Source organism: Myotis nattereri (assembly GCF_964212035.1).
Source record: "Myotis nattereri genome assembly, chromosome: 3".
NCBI classification, from domain to species: Eukaryota; Metazoa; Chordata; class Mammalia; order Chiroptera; family Vespertilionidae; genus Myotis; species Myotis nattereri.
The window spans coordinates 161,873,483-161,898,189 of NC_138077.1; the positions used below are offsets into that span (position 1 = coordinate 161,873,483).

Genomic DNA, 24,707 nt, shown 5'->3' on the forward strand with positions numbered 1-24,707 from the left:
AGACTAATTTCCCTTTAAGAAGACTTGTTAAAGAAATTTGCTTTCCCTTTAAGATGACTTGTTTGAGATCAGCCAGACAGTTATTAAAAGGTCATGCTAATATGTCCTTCAATATTCCCTAAAACCTCAATTATCATGGGGTAAAGTAAGGTTAAAACCTGTCTAGTCTATATATTAGCACGTTTTTAAAACACCAAATATATGGTAGGAGAATAACATATGTGAAACTAGGCAATAAAGTGCTATGTAGCAGTTAGTTATATTGCATGTTGTATTGTTCCCATACTGAGTCACCTGTTAATATTAATGGCTGAGATCATTTGCAGAACTTTAAACCACCATTATTCTAGAAAATCAATTACATACTATTACCATTGCCATATGAATGACAAAATTTGCCAATAGAAAGAATAATTGATGCTAGCAGTACTAGACTACATATTTTGTACCAACACCTCTTAATTTAGAAAACCTTTATACTCAGAGCCATTTTTATTTTTAAAATGCTATAAAATAAACACTAAATTTTTCATAAATTCATGCTGGGATATAACACCTACAGTTTCCAAACTATTCCAAAAGGTGACTTGAGAATAGTACTTTAAACTTTTGAATGATGCATGGAAGAAACAAAGAAAGCCCACAGATCATACTCTCTATTTAAGATGATGGAAACTACGTTGTTAATGACTCAGGACCAAATTATCAAACTTGCAGTTTGATAAATTAAACTTTTTCTCCTTCCCACAATAATGGAAGCCCTATCATTAGTCACTGAAAACTACTGATTGTCTGGATTTTTAAGATAATATGATATTGTGCAATTCACTGTTACTGCCCCCACCCCCCGTTATGCCTCTTAATGTGTATATGAGTGTGTGTGTGTGTGTGTGTGTGTGTGTGTGTGTGTGTTAAGGGGCCAATACCACTGTGACAGATTGATAGTTCAAGGGGAGAAATGAAAAAAAAGTTGGAATAAATGTGTGTGAGTATACAGTAAACAAAGGGATGCTCAATAATTAACAGTAGTGTCGGGAGAAAGGAAACAACACTGTAGCTCAACCAGTGATGTGAAGAAGGTAATAGATTAAAAAAGAATCTAAGATGTTTCAATTCATTAGGAGTGGAAATAGTTCCACCAGAGTTCTCAGTGGCTATAGCAAACACTGTTGGATTTAATCCAATGTCATATACTGCAAAGATCGCTCGAAAGTAGTTAGGGACAGGGCAACTAGTGACCATTTCAGAAACTATGTCTTATGAAGAAATATCAAAAGAATGATTATCCTGCAGAATAAAAGGATGAGTTACTTGGAAGGAGTACTGTGTTAAAAGGCGGCCATTTCTTCTCCAGAAGGCAGTGGATGTGAATTACAGGCAGGCAGATAAGGAAGCATTTTCTAATATGTTGGTAGGAAGTAGAATAAGTTGTGTCATATACAAGTAATTTGCTAAAAGTGTGATCACCAGGGGCTTATGACCATATTTTGAGAGAGTACAAAAAAGATTCCTGAATTAGGGAGTGATTCATACATTTGATGAGATGATTGTCAAAGTCCTCTTCAATTTTAAAAATCTAAGAATCTAATCAAAAGGAAGAAATGTTATGATTGTAATATATCAAATCTTTATGAGAAATAAACAGAGAAGAGAAAGTTTGGGGAAATTTGATCAGGATTCCAACATGAGCATTAAAATAATGTCTCTAACTTACAATCAATCAATAAAATTTAAAAACCAACTAAGAATATACCAGCATGATCAGCCAATGAGAGTTACTAGTTATGACCACTGTTCTTAGAATTAATCGAGTCTAAGTCTTACTTCTAGTTCTAACAAATAAAAATTTATTAGAGAAATTATAACACTGGATCATTTTGAATTTCAACTATTTGTTTTATTTCAGAGCCATTGGATATGTCCCTACTACATTAATTTATCCAGTTTTTACTTTCTTTTTGCTCTCAATCTGTATTTGCTACTGGGCGGTGATAGCAGTGTATCCTTTGGTAGTTTATCAAGTTGAACCTCAGGTCACCCCACTATTCAGGAACCAGGAGTTCAGTGGTTTTCATCCTGGGAAGATTAGGAACATCCTAAAGAAATAACTGATTATTTTTTTTCTGCCAAACTCTGAAAAGGTGTCAGTGTCCCGATTGCATTTCCCCTTTTATAGGTCAGATGGTCGATTTTGTTTTATTTTGTCTTCACATATCATTGGGGATAACCTTAAAAAGCTTCTATATATTTCACTGTTTTTAAGAGGCCTCTCAGTGCAGCTGATCCATGTTATATTACTCTAGGTCTGAAGAATGGACTAATTATTAAAATGTTAGAACTTATTTGAAGTTAATCTCTCAAAAGATATTTAAGTTACTTGCATTTTTTTCATGTCTATTTATTTTCAATTTACCAGCAAATAATTTATCCTTAATAGAGTTTATTCAGTTACTTGGCTACATCAGGGACACCCATATACAAAGTCATAACCCCAGAGGGGAAATGTAAATATGAAAATAGAACCTGTGACCCAGATGTAAGTAAAAGAAACTCTCTCTTCTTTAACTTCCATACAGATCACTACTACATTTCACCTAGCAGTTGTAGGAGTCATCTTGAAATAGAGACCCTGTATAGTGAGAGGGGTCACTCTGGAGAAGGAGAGAGTGGGTCAGGAGTTAGCAGGAGAACACTGCAAAAGGTGGTGGTGGGGGGGAATAGAAGGAAAGCTCTATTATTTCCTGATCTCATTTGTTTTATCATACACCCAAGAAGCAGGTATTGTCAACAACCTCACTAATAAATGTGAAACTAAAGGGGGTGAAGAGGGATGAACATAAGATAGAAAAGGAAAGATACTTTTCAGAGCTCATTAAAGGATTCTATAAAGTGATGTGATTGAAAATAGGAACAACAGCAGAAGTTCATGGAAAAAGAACAGGACATGCAACTGGAGGTGGGGGTGGGGGTACACAAAACAAAAGGCAGGGCGGGTGTTATCTTACAATAGTATTTAATATTCTATGTTGTTTTTTCTCTGAGTGCAGATTTTTAACACAACGGAAATGTCCAGAGCTTGCCCTGGTGCTCAGTGCAACTTTGCTTTCTATGGTGGAAACAGCCTGTACTACCAGTACATCTCTACCTTCCAGATATTCAATCTATTTATCTTTCTCTGGCTGATAAACTTTGTCATTGCATTGGGTCAGTGTGCCCTTGCTGGTGCCTTTGCTTCTTATTACTGGGCCTTGAGAAAACCTGATGACATCCCACCATATCCACTTTTTACTGCGTTTGGACGAGCCATACGGTAAGTACCACATTGAGCCCCACGTCTGTTTTCCAAGTTATATTTAATGTGCTTATAATTCAATCTTGTGCTTATCATTCAAGAGGTAAGATACAAGTGAGCTCAAAAGTATGATTCAAGATTTATGGATGCTCATTGGCTCTGTCTGGTTTTATAGCCACAACTTTATACTCCCTGCCCAGGCCACTATTCCTATTTTTCTAAAAATAATAGGTTACAAGAGAGAAGAGGTAGGGGGGGAAACCATATTAAAGATTAAGGATTAACTTGGCTCTGTCTCTCCATTGCTCACATCAAACATCTTATATTTTGCTGACATGCTATTAGTATCATTTTTGTAGATAAAGGGCAAAATATATATGTATGTTTTAAAACTCTAAACCTTCACCAATCTGCTGGATAGGAAAATGTAAGACAGTGATGGCGAACCTCTGACACGTGTGACACGCGAACTCATTTTTTTGGTTGATTTTTCTTTGTTAAATGGCATTTAAATATATAAAATAAATATCAAAAATATAAACCTTTGTTTTACTATGGATGTAAATATCACAAAATTTCTATATGTGACATGGCACCAGAGTTAAGTTAGGGTTTTTCAAAACACTGACACGCCGAGCTCAAAAGGTTCGCCATCACTGGTGTAAGAAGCTCTTTCCTATCAGTTCCCCTGCACATCCCTTTTACCTAAAAAACTGTTTAATTAACATCCTTTTAGTTAATAGTAAAGACATCATAACATTTACTCTCATTTTATCTTTGCCCAGATATCACACAGGATCTCTAGCATTTGGATCCTTACTTCTTGCATTAATTCAAATGTTTAGGATAGCCCTACAATACTTGGACAAACGTATTAAAGGTAAGATTCCAGAATTCATCTTTTCTCAGACTTTCTGACTTTTATGAAGAGTATAGATTGGGCAGGTGGTTGTAGGAAACATGATGACTGTCACCAGGGTAGAAAGGATGGAGGTGGTCAGATTGGGGATCTATTTGGAAGAAAAAGCCAACAGGACTTGCTGAAAGGTTGGGTATGGTTATGGGAAGGATGTGATGATATTTACTAAGATGTCAAAACCAGGAAAAGCAAATTTCAAAGAAGAGATTAAAAATTGTGTTTGTGACATGCTAATATTGAGAAGCATTCTGGAGTTGTCAGGTAGTTTCAGGTCTAGAGCTCAGGACAGGTTGGACTTAAAATATAAATATGGGAGTCATTGGCATAAATCTTCATACATGACACATATAGCTTATAAACATATAAACTCTGTTTAGAATGCACTTTGAAAAATTATTAAATGCCAAAACAATCCTGAAACAGAACAACAAATTTGGAACATTTACATTTTCTGATTTTAAAACTTCATACAAAGCTACAGTCATCAAAACAGTGTGGCACTGGCATAAGGACAGACATATGGATGTGGACTAGAATAGAGAGCCCCAAAATAAATCCTCACATATAAGCCCATTCAATGGGGAAAGGACAGTTTTTCTCAACTACTGTTACTAGTAAAACTGGATATCTATATGCAAAAGAATTAATTTGGACCTTACCTTATATCATATAAAAAATATTTCAATCCAGGTCGGTATGGCTCAGGGGTGAGCATCAACCCATGAACCAGAGGTCACCCTGGTTGGGGCACATGCCCAGGTTGTGGGCTCAATCCCCAGTGGGAGCATGCAGGAGGCTGATTGATGTTTCTGTCTCGTCGATGTTCCTATCTCTGTCCCTCTCCTTTCCTCTTTTTCTAAAATCAATAAAAAAATATTTTAAAAAATATATTTCAAAGTTGATCATAGACTTAAACATAAAAACTAAAAGTATAAGGTGGAGTCAGAGTATAAGGGGGCATCTGTAATAGAGTCAATGATTTAAAAGTGAGTAAAAACTCTTCGAAAAGAGCAAAGGAAGAAATCTTCATGACATTAGACTTGGTGATTTTCTTATATATGACAACAAAAGAAAAAACAAATTAGACTTCATCAAAATAATAAAGAAAGCATCTAGGACACTTTCAAGAGAGTAGATGATCCACAGAATGGGAGAAAATATTTGCAAATCATATACTTAGATAAGCCACCGATATTTAGAATATCTAAAGAACTTCTACAACTCAACAATACACCCAATTCAACATGGGCAAAGGATTTTTTAATTATATAAAACTTTTTGAGCTTTACTAAGATATAATTGACCAATAAAATTGTAATATGTTTAAAGTGTACAACAGGATGATTTGGTATACATATACATTGTAGAAGGATTCCCACATTCAAGGTAATAAACACATCCATCACCTCACCTCACTATACTTACCTTCTTTTTTCTTTTTTGGTAAAAACATTTAAGTTCTTTTTTTTAGCAAATTTTAATTGTTTACCATGTTATACATTAGACCCTACGACCTATATTCATCTTATTACTGAGATTTTGCACCCTTTTACCACCCTCCCCCTATTTCCTCCACCACTCAGCCTGCACCATTCTTTTCTGTTTGTATGAGCTCAACTTTCTTTTTTAATTTCACATATAAGTGATACCATGCAGATTTGTCTTTTTCTATCTGGTTTATTTTACTTAGCACAATGCCCTCCACGTCCATGTCTATTGCTGCAAAAGCAGGATTTCCTTCTTTTTAAAGGCTGAATAATATTCCACTGTCTATCTATACCATATTTCCTTTATCCACTGATGCATCAAATGATAGGATTCCATATATAAGATATTGTAAATAATGCTACAGCGAACATGGGAGTGCAGATACCTCTTTGAGATGGTGACTTCATTTCCTTCAGATATATACACAGAAGTGGAATTGCTAGGTCAAGTGGTCATTCTATTTTTAATTTCTAGAGGAACTCCATACTGTTTTCCATAGTGGATACACCAATTTACATTCCACCAACAGTGTACAGGGTACCCTTTCCTCCAAGTCCTCACCAACACTTATTTTTTTGTCTTTTTGCCAGTAGCCATCCTAACAGGTGTGTGGTGGATATCTCAGTGTGGTTTTGATTTTCATTTCTCACATGATGAGTAATGTTGACTACATTTCCATTTACCTATTGGCCTTCTGTATATCTTCTTTGGAAAAATGTCTATTCAGATCTTTTGCCCATTTTTTAAAAAATTGGGTTATTTGGGGGATTTTTGCTATTGAGTTCTTTATATATTTTGGACATTAACCCTTTATCATATATGTAGTTTCCAATTTTTCCCCCATTCCATAGGTTGCCTTTTCATTTTATTGATGGTTTTCTTTGCTATGAATAACTTTTTAATTGGAGGTAGTCCCATTTGTTTATTTTTGCTTTTGTTGACTTTGCTTTTGGTGTCACATTCAAAAAATCATTGCCAATACCAATGTCAATGAACTTAGGCCTATGTTTTCTAGGAGTTTATGGTTTCAGAATTACTTCCAAGTTTTTAATCCATTTTGAGTTGATTATTATGTATGAAGATAATGGTCCAATTTTATTCTTTTGTGTGTGGATATCTACTTTTCCTAACACCATTTATTGAAGATGCCATCATTTCTGCATTGTATGTTCTTCAGTCCTTTGTCAAAAATTGATTGACCATATATGCATGAATTTATTTCTGCTCTCTCTGTTCCATTCATCTATGGGTTAATTTTTCTATCACTACTACACTGTTTTAATTACTATTGTTTGAAATTAATAAGTATAATGCCTTCAGCTTTGTTCTTTCTCAATTGCTTTGGCTATTCGAACTCTTTTGTAGTTTCATACAAATTTTCGAATTTTTTTTCTATTTCTGTGAAAAATACTATTGGAATTTTGATAGGGATTGCATTGAACTTGTAGATTGCTTTGGGCACTATAAACATTTTAACAATGCTAATTCTTCTAACTCACGAACATGGAATATTTGTTACTTATTTGTGCCTTCTTCAATTTCTTTCATTAATAATTTACATTTTTTGATGCACAGGTCTTTTGCCTCCTTGTTTAAATTTCTTCTACATATTTATTGTTTTTGATGAAATTGTCAAGAGAATTATTTTTTTAATCTCTCTTTCTAGTAGTTGTTAATGTATAGAAATGTAGCTGCTTTTGTATATTGATTTTGTTTGCTGAAACTTTTCTGAATTTGTTTATGTTCTAATAGCTTTTTGGTGGAGACAGTAGGGGTTTTTTAATATAAAATGTCGTGTGATCTGCAAATAAAGGCAAGTTTACTTCTTTCTTTCTGATTTCAATGCTGTTTGTTTGTTTGTTTATTTAACTTGCCTAATTGTTCTAGCTAGGTCTTCCAGTACTCTGTTGAATATAAGGGGGGGCGGGGGGGAGTAGGTATCTTTGTCTTATTCCTGATCTTATAGGAAAAGCTTTCAGCTTTTCACCTTTGAGTGTGATGTTAGATGTGAGCTTGTCATATATGGCCTTGATTATGTTGAGGCCTACTATAACCAGTTAGTTTGTTAATGTTTTGTCACGGAATTGTGCATTTATATTGTCAGGGATATTGGCCTATAATTTTATTTTCTTGTTTACTTGTCTGGCTTTGGTATCGGTATAATGCTGGTCTCACAAAACGAGTTTGGAAATGTTCCCTGTACTTCTACTTTTTGGAAGAGTTTGAGAAGGGTTGCTGTTAATTCTTTAAAAGTTTGGTAAGATTCATGAGTAAAATCATCTAATTCTTTTATTTGTTGGGAGGTTTTAGATTTTTGAATCAAATGAAATTTTCTATTTCATTATGATTCAGTCTTGGTAGGTTGCATGTTTCTAGAAAGTTGTGTTCTCTAGGTTATCTAATTTGTTGATGTATAATTATTCATAGTAGTCTCATAATTTTTTATATTTCTGTGGTTTTAGTTGTAATGTCTCCACTTTCATTTCTATATTTGTCTTCTCTCTTCTTAATTAGTCTAGCTAATGGTTTGTCAATTTTGTTTATTTTTTTCAAAAAACCAGCTGTTCCCTTCACTAATCTTTCCTATTGTCTTTTTATTTGCTGTTTCATTTATTTACACTTCGGTCTTTACTACTTCCTTTCTTCTACTAACTTTGTGCTTAATTTGTTCTTCTTTTTCTAGTTTCTAGAAGTGTAAAGTTAGATTATTTGAGATCAGACTTTTCCTTAACACAGGTATTTATTGCTATGAACTTCCCTCTAAAACTACTTTGGTGCATTCCATCTACTTGATGTGTTGTATTTCCATCTTCATTTGTCTCAAGATACTCTTTGATTTTTTGTTTTATCTATTGATTGTTCAGTAGCATGTAGTGTAATCTCCACTCATTGGTGAATATTCCAGTTTTTTTCTTGTTTTATACCACAGTGGTCAATAAAGATAGTTTATATGATTTTAGTATTTTTATATTTATTAAGACCTGTTTTGTGGCCTAACATTATCTATTCTGGAGAATATTTCATGTGTGCTTGAGGAGAATGTATATTCAGCTGTGGTAAGATTGAATGTAATGTAAATGTGTATTAAATGCTTCTGGTGTAACATGTAATTTAAGTCTAATGTTTTATTTTTGATTTTCTGTCTGGATTGCTCTACCATTATTGAAATTGGAGTATTGAAATCCCCTACTATCATTATATTGCTGTTTATTTCTCCCTTCATAAGTTTATGTATTTAGGTGCTTCAATGTTGGCTATATAAATATTTACAATTTTATATCTTCTTGATGAATAGGCTCCCTTTCACTGTGTCTTGTTACAGGTTTTGGCTGAAAGTCTATTGTGTCTAAGTGTAAATACACCTGCTTTATTTTGGTTTCCATTTGCATGAAAAGCCTTTCTTGAATCCTTCACTTTCAGTCTATGTGTCTTTAAAGGTGAAGTAAAATTCATTCAGCCACTCTGTATTTTTTATTGGAGAATTTAGTCCACTTATATTTAAGTGTAATTCTTGATAGCTATGAACTTACTATTACCATTTTGTTAGTTGTTTCTTGCTGCTTTATAGACTTGTGTTTCTCTCTTCCTCTCTTTTTTAAAAAAATATATTTTATTGCTTTTTTACAGAGAGGAAGGGAGAGGGATAGAGAGTTAGAAACATCGATGAGAGAGAAGCATCAATCAGCTGCCTCCCGCACACCCCCTACTGGGGATGTGCCTGCAACCAAGGTACATGCCCTTGACCGGAATCAAACCTGGGACCCTTCAGTCTCTAGGCCGACGCTCTATCCAGTGAGCCAAACCGGCTAGGGCTCTCTCTTCCTCTCTTCCTTTGTGCTTAGATGATTTTCTGTCGTGGTATGCTCTGATTCCTTCCTCTTCATCTTTTTGTATGTAGTATAGGTTTTTAGCTTTGTGGTTATCATGAGGTTTACACAAAACATCTTATAGTTATAACAATCTATTTTAAGCTGATAACAAGGTAACTTTAAATACTTCAAACACATGTAAAAGTTCTACATTTTCACCCCCCTCCACATTATATACTACAATATTTTTGATGTCACATTTACATATTTTTATATTATGTATCAACAAATTATTATAAGTTTTACTTATTTTTATTACTTTGTCCTTTAACCTTCATACTAAAGTTGTAAGTAACTTACCCACCACCATTACAATTTTAGAGTATTCTGATTTGAACTATATATTTTCCTTTAACAGTGAGTTTTATACTTTCACATATTTTTATGTTACTAATTTAGCACCCTTTTTTTTATCTTAAATAATTCTCTTTAACAATTCTTGTAAGGATGGTCTAGAGGTGATGAACTCAGCTTTGGTTTGTCTGAAATACTCTATTTCTCTTTCAATTCTGAAGGACAAACACCGTCAGGTAGTATCTTGATTGACAGTTTTTACCTTTCAGTACTTTAAATATATAATTCTACTTCATTCTGGCCTGCAAAGTTTCTGCTGAATAATCTGCTGATATTCTTATGGGATTTCCCTTATAAGTAATGAGTTACTTTTCTTCTTTGTCTTTAAATTTTAACTTTTGAAGATTTAACTTTATGTGTCTCTGTGAGTCTCTTTAGATTCATCTTTTCTGGTATTTTTGGGGGGCTTTCTGGATATGGATGTCTGTTTGTGCCCTAGGTTGGACAAGTTTTCAGCCATTATTTCTTTGAATAAGCTTTATGCATTTTCCCCTCCTTCTGGGATCCCTAGTACATATATATTGGTCTGCTTGATAGTATCCCATTAAGTCTTTAAGCTAACTTAATTCTTTTCACTCTTTTTTTCCCCTCTTTTTGCTTCTCTGGATGGATTCCACTGCTTTAACTTTGAGTTTGTTGATCCTTTCTTTTGTTTGATCTAGTCTGATATTGAACCTCTCTATTGAATTTTTTAGCTTAATTATTATATTCTTCAGCCCTACGAATTCTGTTTGATACACTTTTTTTTTTGTATTTTTCTATCTCTTTGTTGAAATTCTCACTTTGCTCATGCATTGCTCCCCTGACCTCAGTGAGCACTTTTATCACCACTATCTCTGCTTCATTAAGATCAGTTTCTGGAGCCCAGACAGTGTTGCTCAGTGGTTGAGTGTCAACCTATGAAACAAGAGGTCATAGTTTGATTCCTGGACAGAGCACCTGCCTTGGTTGCAGGCTTGATCCCCAGTGTGGGGTGTGCAGGAGGCAGCCACTCAATTATTCCCTCTCATTATTGATGTTTCTATCTCTCTCTCCCTTCCTCTCTGAGTATATATATATATATATATATATATATATATATATATATATAGAGAGAGAGAGAGAGAGAGAGAGAGAGAGAGAGAGAGAGAGAGAGTTTCTGGAGATTTATCTTGTTATTGTTTGAAATGTATTTCCTTATTTCATTTTTTCTTGACTGTTTTGGTTAATGTGCATTAGATGAAAAAGCCACTTCCCCCCTTATGTCAGACTGTCTCATATAGGAGATGGACGCTATCAATTAGCCCAGGTCAAGCTTCTGGTTCTCTTAAAACTGTAATTGTCCTAGCCACCATAGTGATTCTTGGTGGCTCCCAAGACCTGTAGGTGTCTCAAAGGGGGAGGATCATAGGCAAAACCTAGGTGCAGGCTGATTAGAAGCCAAATGCTCAGACAGCAGCTGGGAAAGTATGCAGTTTAACACCTTTCAAGGAGAAACTGGGCGGCGGGTGTTTTGCCTGCTCCCTCTGCACAGAGACAGGGTGTATAGCCATGGTGGTGGGTGTGGGGAGGGTGCTCTTGCACCATTTAAAAATTGCTTCTTTGTTTGCTATAGTCCTAAGGAGTCATGAATGCAAGACCTGTTGGCTAAAAGGGCCAGAAGAACTGGGAACCGGCCCTCGGGCAGCAGCCTCAAATGCTGTGGCACCAGGCATGTGTACAAGCAACTTCTAAAGAGATGTTGGTGACCGAGTGTTATAAGTGCAGTGAGATAGAGACAGAAGGTGGTGGAAGTGCCTACCAGCTTCCACAGGCTCCATGGAGGATCGTAGTTAGCTCCTAGATGCATGCAGATTAGAAAGCCAGAACCTTGGGTCTCAGGTTGTAGAGTATGCAGTCAGACCCCTTCCCCAGAAAGACAGAAATAGAGGTGTCTTTGCCTGAGCTCTGTGTGCTATGCCCTGAGCAGATAGCCACAGTGAGTACCAGCACATGTGCCTGTTAAAAACTGCCTCTCTGTTCCTATGGGACTTGTCCACACCAGCCTGTTGGCTTTCAGAGCTAAGTGTTTTGAGGTCCTGTCCCTTGGGTGGGAGCCTTAAAAGCTGGAATCCTAGATATGCTGTCCAAACCCTTCACTCCTCAGGAGAAGCTGAGAATTGGATATATCATCCCAGTTGTATGGTATTGTGCAGAGAGTGGGGTGTATTGGGTGGTGTGCCTCAACCTTTCCTACCCATTTCAGTGTGGGGTTTTCTTGGTTGTCTGATGTGTGTGAATAACTAAGCTAGCCTTTGGATTTCTCTCAGAGGAGATTACTACATGTATAGCTGTATATTCAGTGCATCTGTGGAAGGAGGGAAGTTCAGGGGCCTCCTGTATCATCATCTTGGTCTCACACAAAGAATTGGCACATACATTGCTCTAAACAAGGTTATATAAGTGGCTAATAAGCACATGAAAAGAGACTCAATATTAATTGTTTTGAAAATGCAAGTCAAAACCACAATGAGGTACCACTTCACAGCCATTAGAATGGCTACTGTTAAAAGATGGGATATAACAGGTGTTTGTAGGGTGAGGATAAATTGGAAGTCTAGATCGCTGATGGAAATGTAAAATGGTGTAACCACCATGGAAAACAGTATGGCAATTTCTCAAAAATTAAAAATAGGATTTCCAGCTGATCAGCAATTGCACTTCTAGAGATATATACTCAAAAGAATTGAAAGCAGTGGCTCATATTTGAACACCAATACTCATAGCAGCATTATTCACAATAGCCAACAGTAGAAACAACCCAATTTCATGAACAGATAAAGGATAAAGAAAATGTAATATACACATACAATGGAAAGTTATCCAGCTCAAAAAAAAAGAATGAAATGATGAATCTTAGAAACTTTATGTCAAGTGATATGAGGTATCTAGAAGAAGCAAATTCACCCTGGCTGGCTTGGCTCAGTGGATAGAGCGTCAGACTGTGGACTGCAGGGTCCCAGGTTCGATTCCAGCCGAGGGCACATGCCTGGGTTGCGGGCTCGTTCCCTAGTAGGGGTGTGCAGGAGGCAGCCAATCAATGATTCTCTCTCATCATTGATGTTTCTACCTCTCTCTCCTTCTCCCTTCCTCTCTGAAATCAATAAAGAAATATATTTTTTTTAAAAAAGCATTTTAGAAGAAGCAAATTCATACAGACACAAAGTACAATAGAGGTAACCAGGGACTGGGAGAAGGGGAGAGCGAGGAGTTATTTTTAGTAGATACAGAGTTTCTATTTGATATGATGACAAGTTCAGGAAATGGATAGTGATGGTTGCACAACATTGTGAATGTACTTAATGCTATTGGATTGTACATTTAAAAATAGCTAAAATGGTAAATTTTGTATACATTATATTGCAACTTAAAAAATGTAAAGCCATTGAAATTTTTTTTAATTTATTTTTTGACTCAGAGAGTTTACTTGCAAATCATTAATAGATGTAAATATGTCCTTATAGATAACCAGAACAACATTGCCAAATTTCTACAACACTGCCTGAAATGCTGTTTCTGGTGCTTGGAAAAAGTGGTGAAATTTTTGAACAGAAATGCCTATGTTATGGTAAGTAGATTATTTTTTATTTACTAAACTTCTTTTCAAACCCAAACCCCATGTCTACATTTCCATCTCTAAAGCACTTTTAGATCATGCAGTTAAATTTATCACATCTATATATATAAAAGCTTAAGCGACTGAAAGATGTGCACTAACCAACAGGGGGCAGATGCTCAATGCAGGAGCTGCCCCTTGGTGGTCAGTACACTCCCACAGACAACCTTCTGTTGCCAGCCAGACTCCCATGGTCCCTCCCCGTGGCTGACCCCTATCAGCCCCAATCCGACTGGGCGAGACAGCCCCCCCATTGGCCCTGATCACCAGCCAGGCTGAGGGACCCCACCCATGCATGAATTCATGCACCGGGCCTCTAGTGTGGATATAAGAATTTGTGATTCTTATATGTGATTCTTATTTGTGAGCCTATGTGATTCAGGGCAATGTTTTCCTAGTTGAGATAGAAATTAGCTGCACTTCATTATCACCTTCAATATCTCTTTGGAGAGGGAAAATATTTATCTTGGAAATTTTAAAATGTGCTAGATTGAAAATGATTTTGTGTGTCTTTGATATAGTTTATTGAGAAGAAAGCTTAGTCTATGTTTCACTCTGAGAAGAAAAGATCTTTCCAATTTTGCGTTTTTTATATTTTAAAGGAAGGGTCTGTTCCTTTTTTGTGTGAATCTTATGTTGAGATATGTGGCAGTGCCTAACTAAATTTGTTTATTTCCTGGGGGAATATGGAGGCTTCTAAAGAAATTTTTAAATATAGGGGATCCAAAAATAAAATGCAGTGACAAAGGGTCTGCAGCAATCCTTCAAGTAGTCATGGAGATTCAAGTAGTCATCAATATACTTCCAGTGAGAATGTTGTATTGAGGCTTTTCATCAGTCAATCAAGTGTGTGATTGATTTGAAAGGCACTGGGCTTCTGAGAGTAATTTTTGTTGTTGTTCATCCTTACCCGAGGATATTTTTCCATTGATTTTTAGAGAGAGTGGAAGGAAGGGGGAGAGACAGAGAGAGAGAGAGAGAGAGAGAGAGAGAAACATCAATGTGAGAGACACATTGATTGGTTGCCTCCTGCACACTGCAACCAGGGCTGAGGATCAAGCCTGCAACCAAAGTATGTGCCTTTGACAGGAATTGAACCTGGGACCCTTCAGTCCAGGGGCCAATGCTCTATCCACTGAGCCAAACTGGTGAGGGCTCTGAGAGTAATTTTTAATATGATCTCTACAACATTTAACCCATTCAGCGATAAACCCCAGCCAAACACTTCAAAGACAGAAACCATTTCCTGAGATTTGAGAAAACTGTTTGAAGCTGTCTAATCACCATAGAGTTTAGTGGAATATGTAGCATCGAAGCAGACAGTTATTGTCAGCAAACCTGGAGTTGTGCAGAGTTAAGGACTCATAGTTCCCAGGCCTCCCACAAACCGAAATGTTGGAAAGAGAAATGAGAGTACATGGCTGTATGGGTGACAGAGAATTGATTCATTTTCCTGTTATTGGATTGTCTCTTGGTCTTATCAGGATTACTGACTCCAGAATAATAACTGTCTTCCTCAGATTGCAATATATGGCAAGAACTTCTGCAGGTCTGCAAAAGATGCTTTCGATCTGCTGATAAGAAATATTTTAAAGTAAGTAATCAGGTTGAACATTGCAATCGATTTGCTGAACCTTGAGCATCACATACTTCACATGTTACTAAAGTGTTGGCAGTCATCTTAAACATGAATATCGTCTTTTAATTTGATAGATTTAAATCTTCTCTGTCACATCAATCATTTATTTTTATATCTAAGAATTGTTGCTGCCATCACTCACCAATGTCTTTATACCCACTGGCATTTATTTAGTTTTATTCCCTCTTTTTAAGAAATCCCTCACATGGACATTTTCAGATTCCCCTCTCCCAGAATTGATAGTCTGAGTGAACAAAATCAGAGAACCAAAGCAGCATCCTTTGGGTTCAGGGTGTCTAGGCCATGAGTTAGATAGGGAGGCTGACACTGCCAATAGTGCCCAACAGCCCTACCATGTCATCTTCTGTTTACTTCATTAAAAACGAGTCAGGAATTCATCCCAAGACTTCAATTCTTGCATTTAACAAATGCCAAAGTTACAGCAAATACGCATCAAAATGAACTAATGAATTATTTATTCTCATAAATTTCAAGTAACGCATGTAAACACAAAATTATGCTTTGTTTTTTTGTGTTTTTTTTCCGATTCTTAGAGTTGCAGTTTTGGATAAAGTTACAGACTTTGTACTCGTCCTGGGGAAAATACTAGTTTCTGGGTGTATAGGTAAGTAATAATAATAAAAAGTTTACAAGGTCCTTAGAGAAACTACTACAGAAGCTATATTCCTTTGCAAATGCATATATATATGTTCTGCCTTTTTATTGTAGGTGTCCTGGCATTTTTACTCTTCACACAGAGAATCTCAATAATTATAGAAGGACCAACATCTTTGAATTACTACTGGGTACCTTTGCTGGTAAGTGCTGGTGTCTTAGTCCAGGTGCTGTAACAAAATACCATCGACCGGGTAAACAACAGGAATTTATTTCTCACATACTGAAGGCAGAGAAGTCCAAGGTCAAGGCGCCCACAGGTTAGGTTCCTGATGGTGGCTCTCTTCCTGGTTTGCAAAGGGACACCTCCTTGCTGTATCTTAACGTGGTGGAGAGAGATAGTATCTCTCCTGCCTCCTCTTATAAGGGCACTAATCTTATTCAAGAGGGCTCCACCCTTAGCACCTAATTACCTCTCAAATGCTCCACCTCCAAATACCATCACATTGGGGATTAGGTTTCAACATATGAATTTTGAGGAAACACAATGTATTCCATAGTATCTAAGTATTATTGACTCTGGTTTATCAGAGATAGCAAAAAAAAAAAAAAAAAAAAAAAGTACAAAAAGGAATATGAGAGATCATAATAGCTAACATTATTGGTTTTCCTTTGTGCCAAGCCTGCTTTAAAGGTTGGGTTCCTTGGAAACAAACTCTGAGACAGAGGCTTGCACACAAAAAGTCTATCAGGAAGTGTTCTCCTGAGATACACTTTTAAGGAAGTGATGAGGGCAGTCCTGGCAAAGGAAGGAGCTGACCCAAGTTGCAGTGACAGCTGAGGCCTTAGGCATAATTACGGGAATTTCTGACAAAGGGACTGAGCTTCTATATGTTGCCCCTGGGTGGGGCTGTAGCCTTGGCTGAGGCAGTTCTCTGCAAGGCGGGCAATTTGTACTGAAGGAAGCAGCCTACATTCCCCCAAACTGGGGGGCAGATGTGCAGCTGTAGGGGACCTGGGTGGAGTCCTCTGGCATCTATTACAATATATTAACTCACTCAGTTCGTGTGTCATAAATACTATTATTATTCACATTCTCCCCTCTCCCACCAACACTTCTATAGAGGAGGCACAGACAGGTTACGTAACGTGTTGAAGAAACACCTGAGCTGTGATCAGACCTAAGCAGTGTGTGCTCTTAACTCCTATGCTTTCCTGCCTCTGTGCACAGAGTCCTAAATATGGGATATATTTGGTAGGCATTGAGGATAGCGGTAAGAAAATTGGCAGGTGATCGAGTACATTTTGTTTAAATCCCAGTACATAGCACTCAGAAACATTATCATTGAATATTTTTTGGTCTCTATATTGAAATTTTCCTCAACACAGAGCACGTCCAAGCTCTCTCATGGTGACTTTCATTAAAGTTGCATTATTGTTCTGCTAGATGAGTTAATGACATCATCATTCTCTCCTTTCCTCATTTACAGACAATCATTGCTGGATCTTACCTAGTTGCACACGGGTTCTTCAGCGTCTATGCAATGTGTATTGATACAATTTTCATCTGCTTCTGTAAGTTTTCAGAATATCTGTTTCCCCCCTTCAGTGGATAACCAAGGGACGAGGATAAGATCCATACCCGTAGCTGGCTTGTAGGTTTGCTATGACCTGGCTGTAATCGCAAATCTGTTTATTTGGAAAGAGACATTGTTGAGTGGATGCTCTTGAAACCTTAATGGCCGAGAGAATGCAGTTTGCAAAGCACAGAAGAGTCAGCTACTAAAATGAACCACAGGCTTCATGGCATGGTGTTAACATATTTCCTAATGTTTTAAAATTTATAATAATGATTGGCTTCTGTGGTGCTTTATTAACAGAACTGAAGACATGACTGGGCTCTGGAAACTCTTTGAGGAGAGCCTTTATAGATTCTGATAAAGCCAAGCTGGCACTGGTTTCAAAGACACATGGGGACCAGTTCACATTAGGTAACACAGTGACAAATGGGGAGGATTCATAGAGGAGCATGTCCAGGAAATGGCTAGATCAATTCTGATGCTTAGAGTTAAAATACGAGCTTCTTTAGAGCTTTCCTCACTGACTTCCTGACTGTGCCTGTGTGACATGTGTAAGATGCATACACAAAATGGATATGTTTTCCATTAGTATTTCATCTTAAAAGTCCTGGAGAACCTAGAGCCCATCAGGAGCTTGATCTGGCTCTCACCTTCCATCTAGGAAAAGGAGGGTCAGCAGGTGAGAGCAGAACTCGTTAGCCCTACAGTTGGACCCTCTGAGAGATTATTTCTCTGGCACATTGCTCTTAAGAAAAGTAGAGAAAACATTCCATAACAGGGCATTACTGAGTAATCCACTCCCCTTGTGTAAAACTAAATTTGTTTTTTTTTAAGTATATATTTTATTGATTTTTTACGGAGAGGAAGGGAGAGGGATAGAGAGTTAGAAACATCGATGAGAGAGAAACATCGATCAGCCGCCTCCTGCACACCTCCTACTGGCGATGTGCCCGCAACCCAGGTACATGCCCTTGGCCGGAATCGAACCTGGGACCTTTCAGTCCGCAGGCCGACGCTCTATCCACTGAGCCAAACCGGTTACGGCGTAAATTTGTTTTTAATATAATCCATAAGTATCAACTTCACACTGGGATCAGGAGAGAAGATAATAACCTCAGGGAGAAACAGTCAAGGCAAATCGCCTATAAAATGGTTTGACCTTGTTTTTGTTTAGTTTTTCTTTTTGAACATTTAAAAATCAATTTTTAGTAACCGAACAAGGAAGTCGGGGGGACTTTGTGTACCAGTAGCTCTTGTTCTGGCTGTAAATGGAACTGGAATGTTTAACATTTTCCTAGTACCCCAGTGCTTTGTGAGGAAAAACCACCTGAACAAATCTCATACCTGAGCTGGAATGAGAAGCGTGGGGTAAGGTAGTGCCTAAGGCAGAGCAGAGAACTCTCAAATGTTCCAAGATCTCTTCTTTCATCTCAGACACTAAACATGGGGACAGTTCTGGGGGCTGTCACTGGGATAGTCCCTGTTCTTGTAACTAAAAAGGTTTCTCAAAATATATCTCAGGAAATGTCTAGAACCTACTCTTTCCCAGTCTTTGGAAGCTTTGGCAAATCTTGTGCATTTTAATTTTTACAGTGGATTTTAAATCTAAGCAATGAGAAATGTTTTCTACCCTTTTATATTAATAATTTCTAGCTTCTTGAAAACCAGGTGTACTTTTAGCTCTATTCAATATGTTGTGTGTTGAACATGAATTGTTTCCTTTCAGGGACTCTCGCTTTTGATAATAAAGAACAACGAAAGCAAATTGTATTTCTCTTCCCTTCCCAGCTGTTACCATGGACAACATCTTACTTTGGCAAACATTCTTCTTACATGATACTCTAAGCCAAATTATGACTCTGTAGAGCTGTAGCTTTTATTTTTTATAAATCTTTTTATACCTAATATCTTGACTACCAGTAAAACTGGTGTTATAAAACATGCGAACCATTTGCAAACACTTCATTTACAGAAATATGACATCTTTTTAACATTACAGGGCACTGAGAATTTTGATCCCAGGGTGGGAAAAAAGAATAGTTGTAGATGATTATTAAAATGATCCATGCCAGGCTTCTTACCAAGACCTCAAGGGTGATGAAAGCAGCATATGATTTGTGATATATGGTACAGAAATATGATTGAGGAAGAACAAAAATGTTTGGTGTCTCCCATGTTCCTCCTTAGATTTTCATGTTGTGTGTGAGGAAAATCACTGTGAGGTTTAATGCGAAATCTAAACAAGCAATCCACCATTTCTAAAAGACTCTGATGGAAAAATAATTTAGATTTATTCCACAAACTATGATCATATGGTTTTGTATACTATTACTTATCCTTTATGTTATAATAAAGGCTATAAATAACAAATCTTTTACAATGTATTAGTCAAAACCTAGAATCAAATTGCATTTATATATTTATTGATAGATATTATCTGCTGTGAACTGTATGTATGAAACTTAATTCTCAGCATCATTCTGGTACTTCCCCCCAACCACCCAACAGTGAACTCCCCATCTCTTTATTATAAGCCTAGGCAAAGCAGCAAGGTAAATTCATGTATTATGGAAGTTAGAAAACACTAGTATTTACTTTTAAATGTAATCTGAGACAGGCTGCAAGGATTTAGGACAGGATGCCTTATAGAAGTAAATGTCAGAAGGTTGGGTCCTCACCTCATCCTGATTGCCCAAGAGCTTTTTTATTTTTTAAAATATATTTTTATTGATTTCAGAGAGGAAGGGAGAGGGAGAGAGATAGAAACATCAATGAGAAGGAATCATTGATTGGCTGTCTCCTGCAGGCCCCCTACTGGGGATCAAGCCCGCAACCCAGGCATGTGCCCTGACCTGGAATGGAACCCTGACCTCCTGGTTCATAGGACAATGCTCAACCACTGAGCCACTGTGCTGGGCGCCTGAGAGCTTTCGACTTTAGGAGGATCATTTTACATCCCTGGGTCTCAGTGTCTTCATGTGTAACATTAGGGTCTGGACTACCATCAAAAGTGGCTTGGAACTTTGAAACTCAATGACTGTTCTACATTTATCACAGGAATAATACACCTTTGATTCAGCTTTATCTCAGAGGAGGTGGCAGTTAAGCTTTCTGAAAGGAGCAGCCACAGAATTTAAAGATGATGCTCTTGAGAGGACATGACAAATTTTGTTTACCTTTAAACCATCAACATAACCTTGTCAGGGGTGGGGGGGACTTAGGAAGTGTCAGGCTTCCTGGCAGAGGCTGGTGCTTCTTCCTTTGTGCAGCACCACAACTGGACTGCCCTCGTTTGTCTTGCATTTGACTTTCTAACGCTGATTTCTCTGATTTCTCCCTGTTCGACTCTCCAATTTATAAAAATGCGTCTAATTGTTCCGCCGCTGCTGGCTGCTTTTGCCTGCGTTGGCTGCTGCACATCCAGGTGAAGATCTGGAAAGAAATGACGGATCTACAGAAAAGCCCTACTTCATAGCCCCCACCCTGCATGGCATTCTGAACAAGAGGCACCTCGTTCCCCAGAAGCAGAAAGAGTAGAAAAGCTCCAAACAGGGCCGCTCGCTTTTAAAGTAGTTTTGTGAATTCGGTCATTTGTAATGAGAAAATGATGCTGTTGCATCATGTAGAATTTCTGTGCTGGTTTCTAAAAAGCCAGACCCTGGTACCACCTGAGGTGCCGGGCCTTCCATCACAGTCACCTCTGTGGACCGGGATACGTTCTGGACTGACTGTGGTCCCGCTGAAGGGCAGCGAATGGCATACTTTGTTCTTTTGAAGTCTATCGCCGAATGTGTTCTAAAGCTTTTATAACTCGGCGTGCTGTTTCTCATGGCAGCACTTTAATAGCCTTTCTTGTGATACATGTATATTTGTAAAGGATATTCAGGCAATTCTTGAAAGTGCTATAAATGTATCATGGATTAGCCATAAAAAGATTGATTTATAGTTAACCAGCATATGGGACTGAATTTGTAAATATGGTGCTATGGTCATATTTGTACTGTTCAAGCTAGTGGACAACTCTCTAAACTGTGATTACACTTGTATTAATGGTTCCCTAGGAAGTATATTTCAGTGGGTGATTCACGTTCATAATAAACATGTGGATGTTAATGTTCTACAGGTCCCATAGAGAGCGTTACTAGGTAAAAATGACTGTGGAACCTGCCCAGCCCGCTTTGTTTTAGTGATATTGCATTTATAGTGAAGTTGAATCTGAGTTCTGGAATGTTCATTTTTAATGAACCTCTGGCCACCATGAAAGTATCCTAAACAAAACTGAAATGGCCACATAACTTACTGTCTTTTGTCTCAACCTAAAGTGAGACAAATTCCTATTTTCCTATTCCTACCATATAAAAAATTGGTATGGATTTGTTTCAGAAGAGTGATTATACCTTTTTGTGAATTTACCTGTTTTCCTAGATTGAAGAGATTGGCTTTGTTCTACAAAAGGTTTGATTTTAGCCCAACTTTCAGTGAGGAAAGAGAAAAGATAAGTCACTTTGGATTTCCCCCTAAGGAAATATGCTAATAGTCCTCCAGAGAGCCCTCATCAGACACCTTAGAAAGAGGACATACTATGGGTTAGAAAAGCTGTCCCTTGAGGCCTGAGGAGGAAAGTTACTGCCATATTCCACCCCTGCTGGCCATTGCAACAGGCCAGTTTTTGGGCAGCCATGCCTGAGGCTTTTGCATGGCAGAGCAAAGCATGAGTCAGACCTTCATGCACTTTGCTTACCCATCCTGTGTGCAAGTGCATAGGATACAACTAACAGTGTAAAAATGTACCCCAGAAGGAGCATTGAATCACATTGTATCCTTTTGGCTTTTACTAGTACACTAAGCTTGTACAGAAGGATAATAATTGATGGAAAAGAACACGTTGATCTAACATTTTTATCTGATTTTGATCCATATATCCAAGAGAGTATCATTATGTTACAGACTACTATAAATACTAATTTATGTAATGATCCTAAAGTCTAAGTGGAAACCTACACTTAGACTGACTTCATGGCAGTAATAGCAAGAAGCCAATGAATAGGGAAGATATTCAAAATATTGGCCCTCGCAATATGGCTTAGATTGAGATTATTGTAGTCAAAAGTGTCACTTGGCTTCTCAGCTCGATAAGGGGCTTTCTTCACGCTCATTCTCCTTGAAGTGTAATTCAGAGAAGAGTGACAAGCTGTCTTCCTCCGTGGTTATTATTATTATTTTACTATCCAACAACAGGGGTTATAACATCTAGTAATATAGTTCCCTCTGTCTTAAGTGTTGAAAATTATAAGGAATAAGTCCACTTCAGGAGTAGTCAAAAAGTTCATAATGATGAAACAAGACAACTTTTAATTGTTGTATGTATCAGAATCACTGATAACTTGTTATAAATATAGATGCTGTGCCTCACCCTAAGAGATTCTGATATATTGTGCTTGGGTGTAGGGCATCTTGTGAATTATTACAAAGTTTTCTAGTTGATTCTGATGCACGTAAAAGTTTTAAAATCACTTGAATAAAATATAAATCAATGTGTGAGAAGCTAGTTGCCTATTTTCTCCTTATATTCCTGGCTGTTCTAAGAGTTAGAATATTGAGAGGCAAAGGGGATTAATTTGGAGACTTCTAACAATGCTAGATTTTTCTATAGTTTAGATTCACAGTGCTATATGGGCCCCCTGTATTATATGTTTAACATTATATCTACTGATTAGGCCATAAAATTGTCTAGAGTAAACTTGGCACAAAATCATAAAAAAGGGAATGCCATTTGATTCAATATTTCTAAATAATTTATTTAAAGCTTAAGTTTTTGCTATATTATAGGCTTATTACTAGCTAGAAAATTATTCTCCATTAATAACTTCTTTGTGTAATTGAAACATATTAGGGTAAAAATGAGCATTGTTTTTGAGGAATAAAATTTAGAAGTCACTTTTTTTTTTACAAAGAAAACTAATTGAAAAACAGCAATATTTCTCAAACTTTTCAATTTAAGGATTTGAAATATTCTAAAATTTATCAATCTTATTTCTTAAAATTATACTATCTGAATTGTTTATGGCCAAAATAAATTTTGAACAAATGTGGTCATTTAGAAATAAAATTGAGAACATAGTACTTTTTTTAGGAATTTGAAGGTGAATTTAGATAATCCTGGTGAATCTTTTAGGTTTTTTTGTCTTTAAGTTTGCTGTCCAAAAGAAGGTAAACCTGATTCCCTCAGTCATGCAGCTGAGAGGCATAGACTATTGGCAGAACCTCACCTGGTACACAGAACGAGATAATATGTTACCGATGTACTAACAAGGGCTGATTGTTTTCTCATAGTTATGTTTACAATAATGTTGATGCCGAACTATGCTGTTAAAAAACACACACACCACAAATACATTTTTGAACTGTGGTTAAGCAAGAATGCAGCAGATGGCGCCGTTACTTCTCTTACAGTTTTGCTTTGATATTTACTCTGTGCCATGCTTCCTCCTAGTGGAAGATTTAGAAAGAAACGATGGTTCCACTGAGAAACCCTATTACATGAATCGCTCTCTGATGAAGATTATGAAGGTGAAAAGTACACAAAGTACGAAGCAGTAGAGGTGCAGACCGATGACCGGCAGCGGCGTGTACCCCTCTCCTCATCTGCTGGGTCTGATTCACAAGCCTCTGTGTTTGGAACACTGTACTCACCACCTTGTTGGCTCTTATATGCGTGTTTTATACCAAAGCTTATACTGTAATATGTGAAGCCATCAGATGTCGCAAGGGAATTGTTAATAACATGGAACATTTTTATACTGAGACCTTTTGTTTTGTAATTCATTTTTAAATAGAGTGGCTTCGATGTTTTCGAAAATACTAGTGACTATGTTAAAATATTCTTTTAAATGTTAGATTGAAAAATGATACATGGTTTAAATTGAGAGCTCCTAATGTATATTTTTTAAATCACAACTAAAAGACTTCTGCAGGGAAAATTGGTAAACAAAGCAAAATAGAAAATTTTAAAGTTTTCCCCACTCCTGCTTGGCAGTAAATGGGTAAAAGACCGCCCAGCTCCAGATTTTGCTTGAAGTGTAGAATGTTTCCTATTAAACAAATTGCCAACCATCCAGCCTTTACTACTTCGTCCTCTCTGACAAAGTGCCTTACTGGCTGTTTAATATTACCCAGCTTTTGTGGGCAAGTTTACAAACATTGTTTTTTAAAAAACAAAACACCTGCAATGTTTCGTGATTAAAACAAGTCTTCTTGCATTTGTTTTCCTCTTAGCTCACTGGTTGGAAACCATTTGTCATTTCAGTGTGTTTAATA

At 37.0% G+C, this 24,707-nt stretch overlaps 1 protein-coding gene across 1 annotated transcript in view; it reads left to right on the top strand.

Moving 5' to 3' along the window:
• SLC44A5 (solute carrier family 44 member 5) overlaps positions 1-20,927 on the top strand; it is a gene marked incomplete at its 3' end in the record, with an annotated part of 308,159 nt that extends 287,232 nt beyond the window's left edge. Inside the window, exons 14-23 of the mRNA XM_081087251.1 lie at positions 1,907-1,999; positions 2,449-2,536; positions 3,048-3,310; positions 4,078-4,172; positions 13,405-13,508; positions 15,077-15,150; positions 15,750-15,820; positions 15,925-16,013; positions 17,301-17,385; positions 20,815-20,927. Of these exons, the coding sequence (XP_080943377.1) occupies positions 1,907-1,999; positions 2,449-2,536; positions 3,048-3,310; positions 4,078-4,172; positions 13,405-13,508; positions 15,077-15,150; positions 15,750-15,820; positions 15,925-16,013; positions 17,301-17,385; positions 20,815-20,927 (1,075 nt within the window). The remainder of the gene's footprint in view (positions 1-1,906; positions 2,000-2,448; positions 2,537-3,047; positions 3,311-4,077; positions 4,173-13,404; positions 13,509-15,076; positions 15,151-15,749; positions 15,821-15,924; positions 16,014-17,300; positions 17,386-20,814) is intronic.
• Between the last annotated feature and the right edge of the window lie 3,780 nt (positions 20,928-24,707).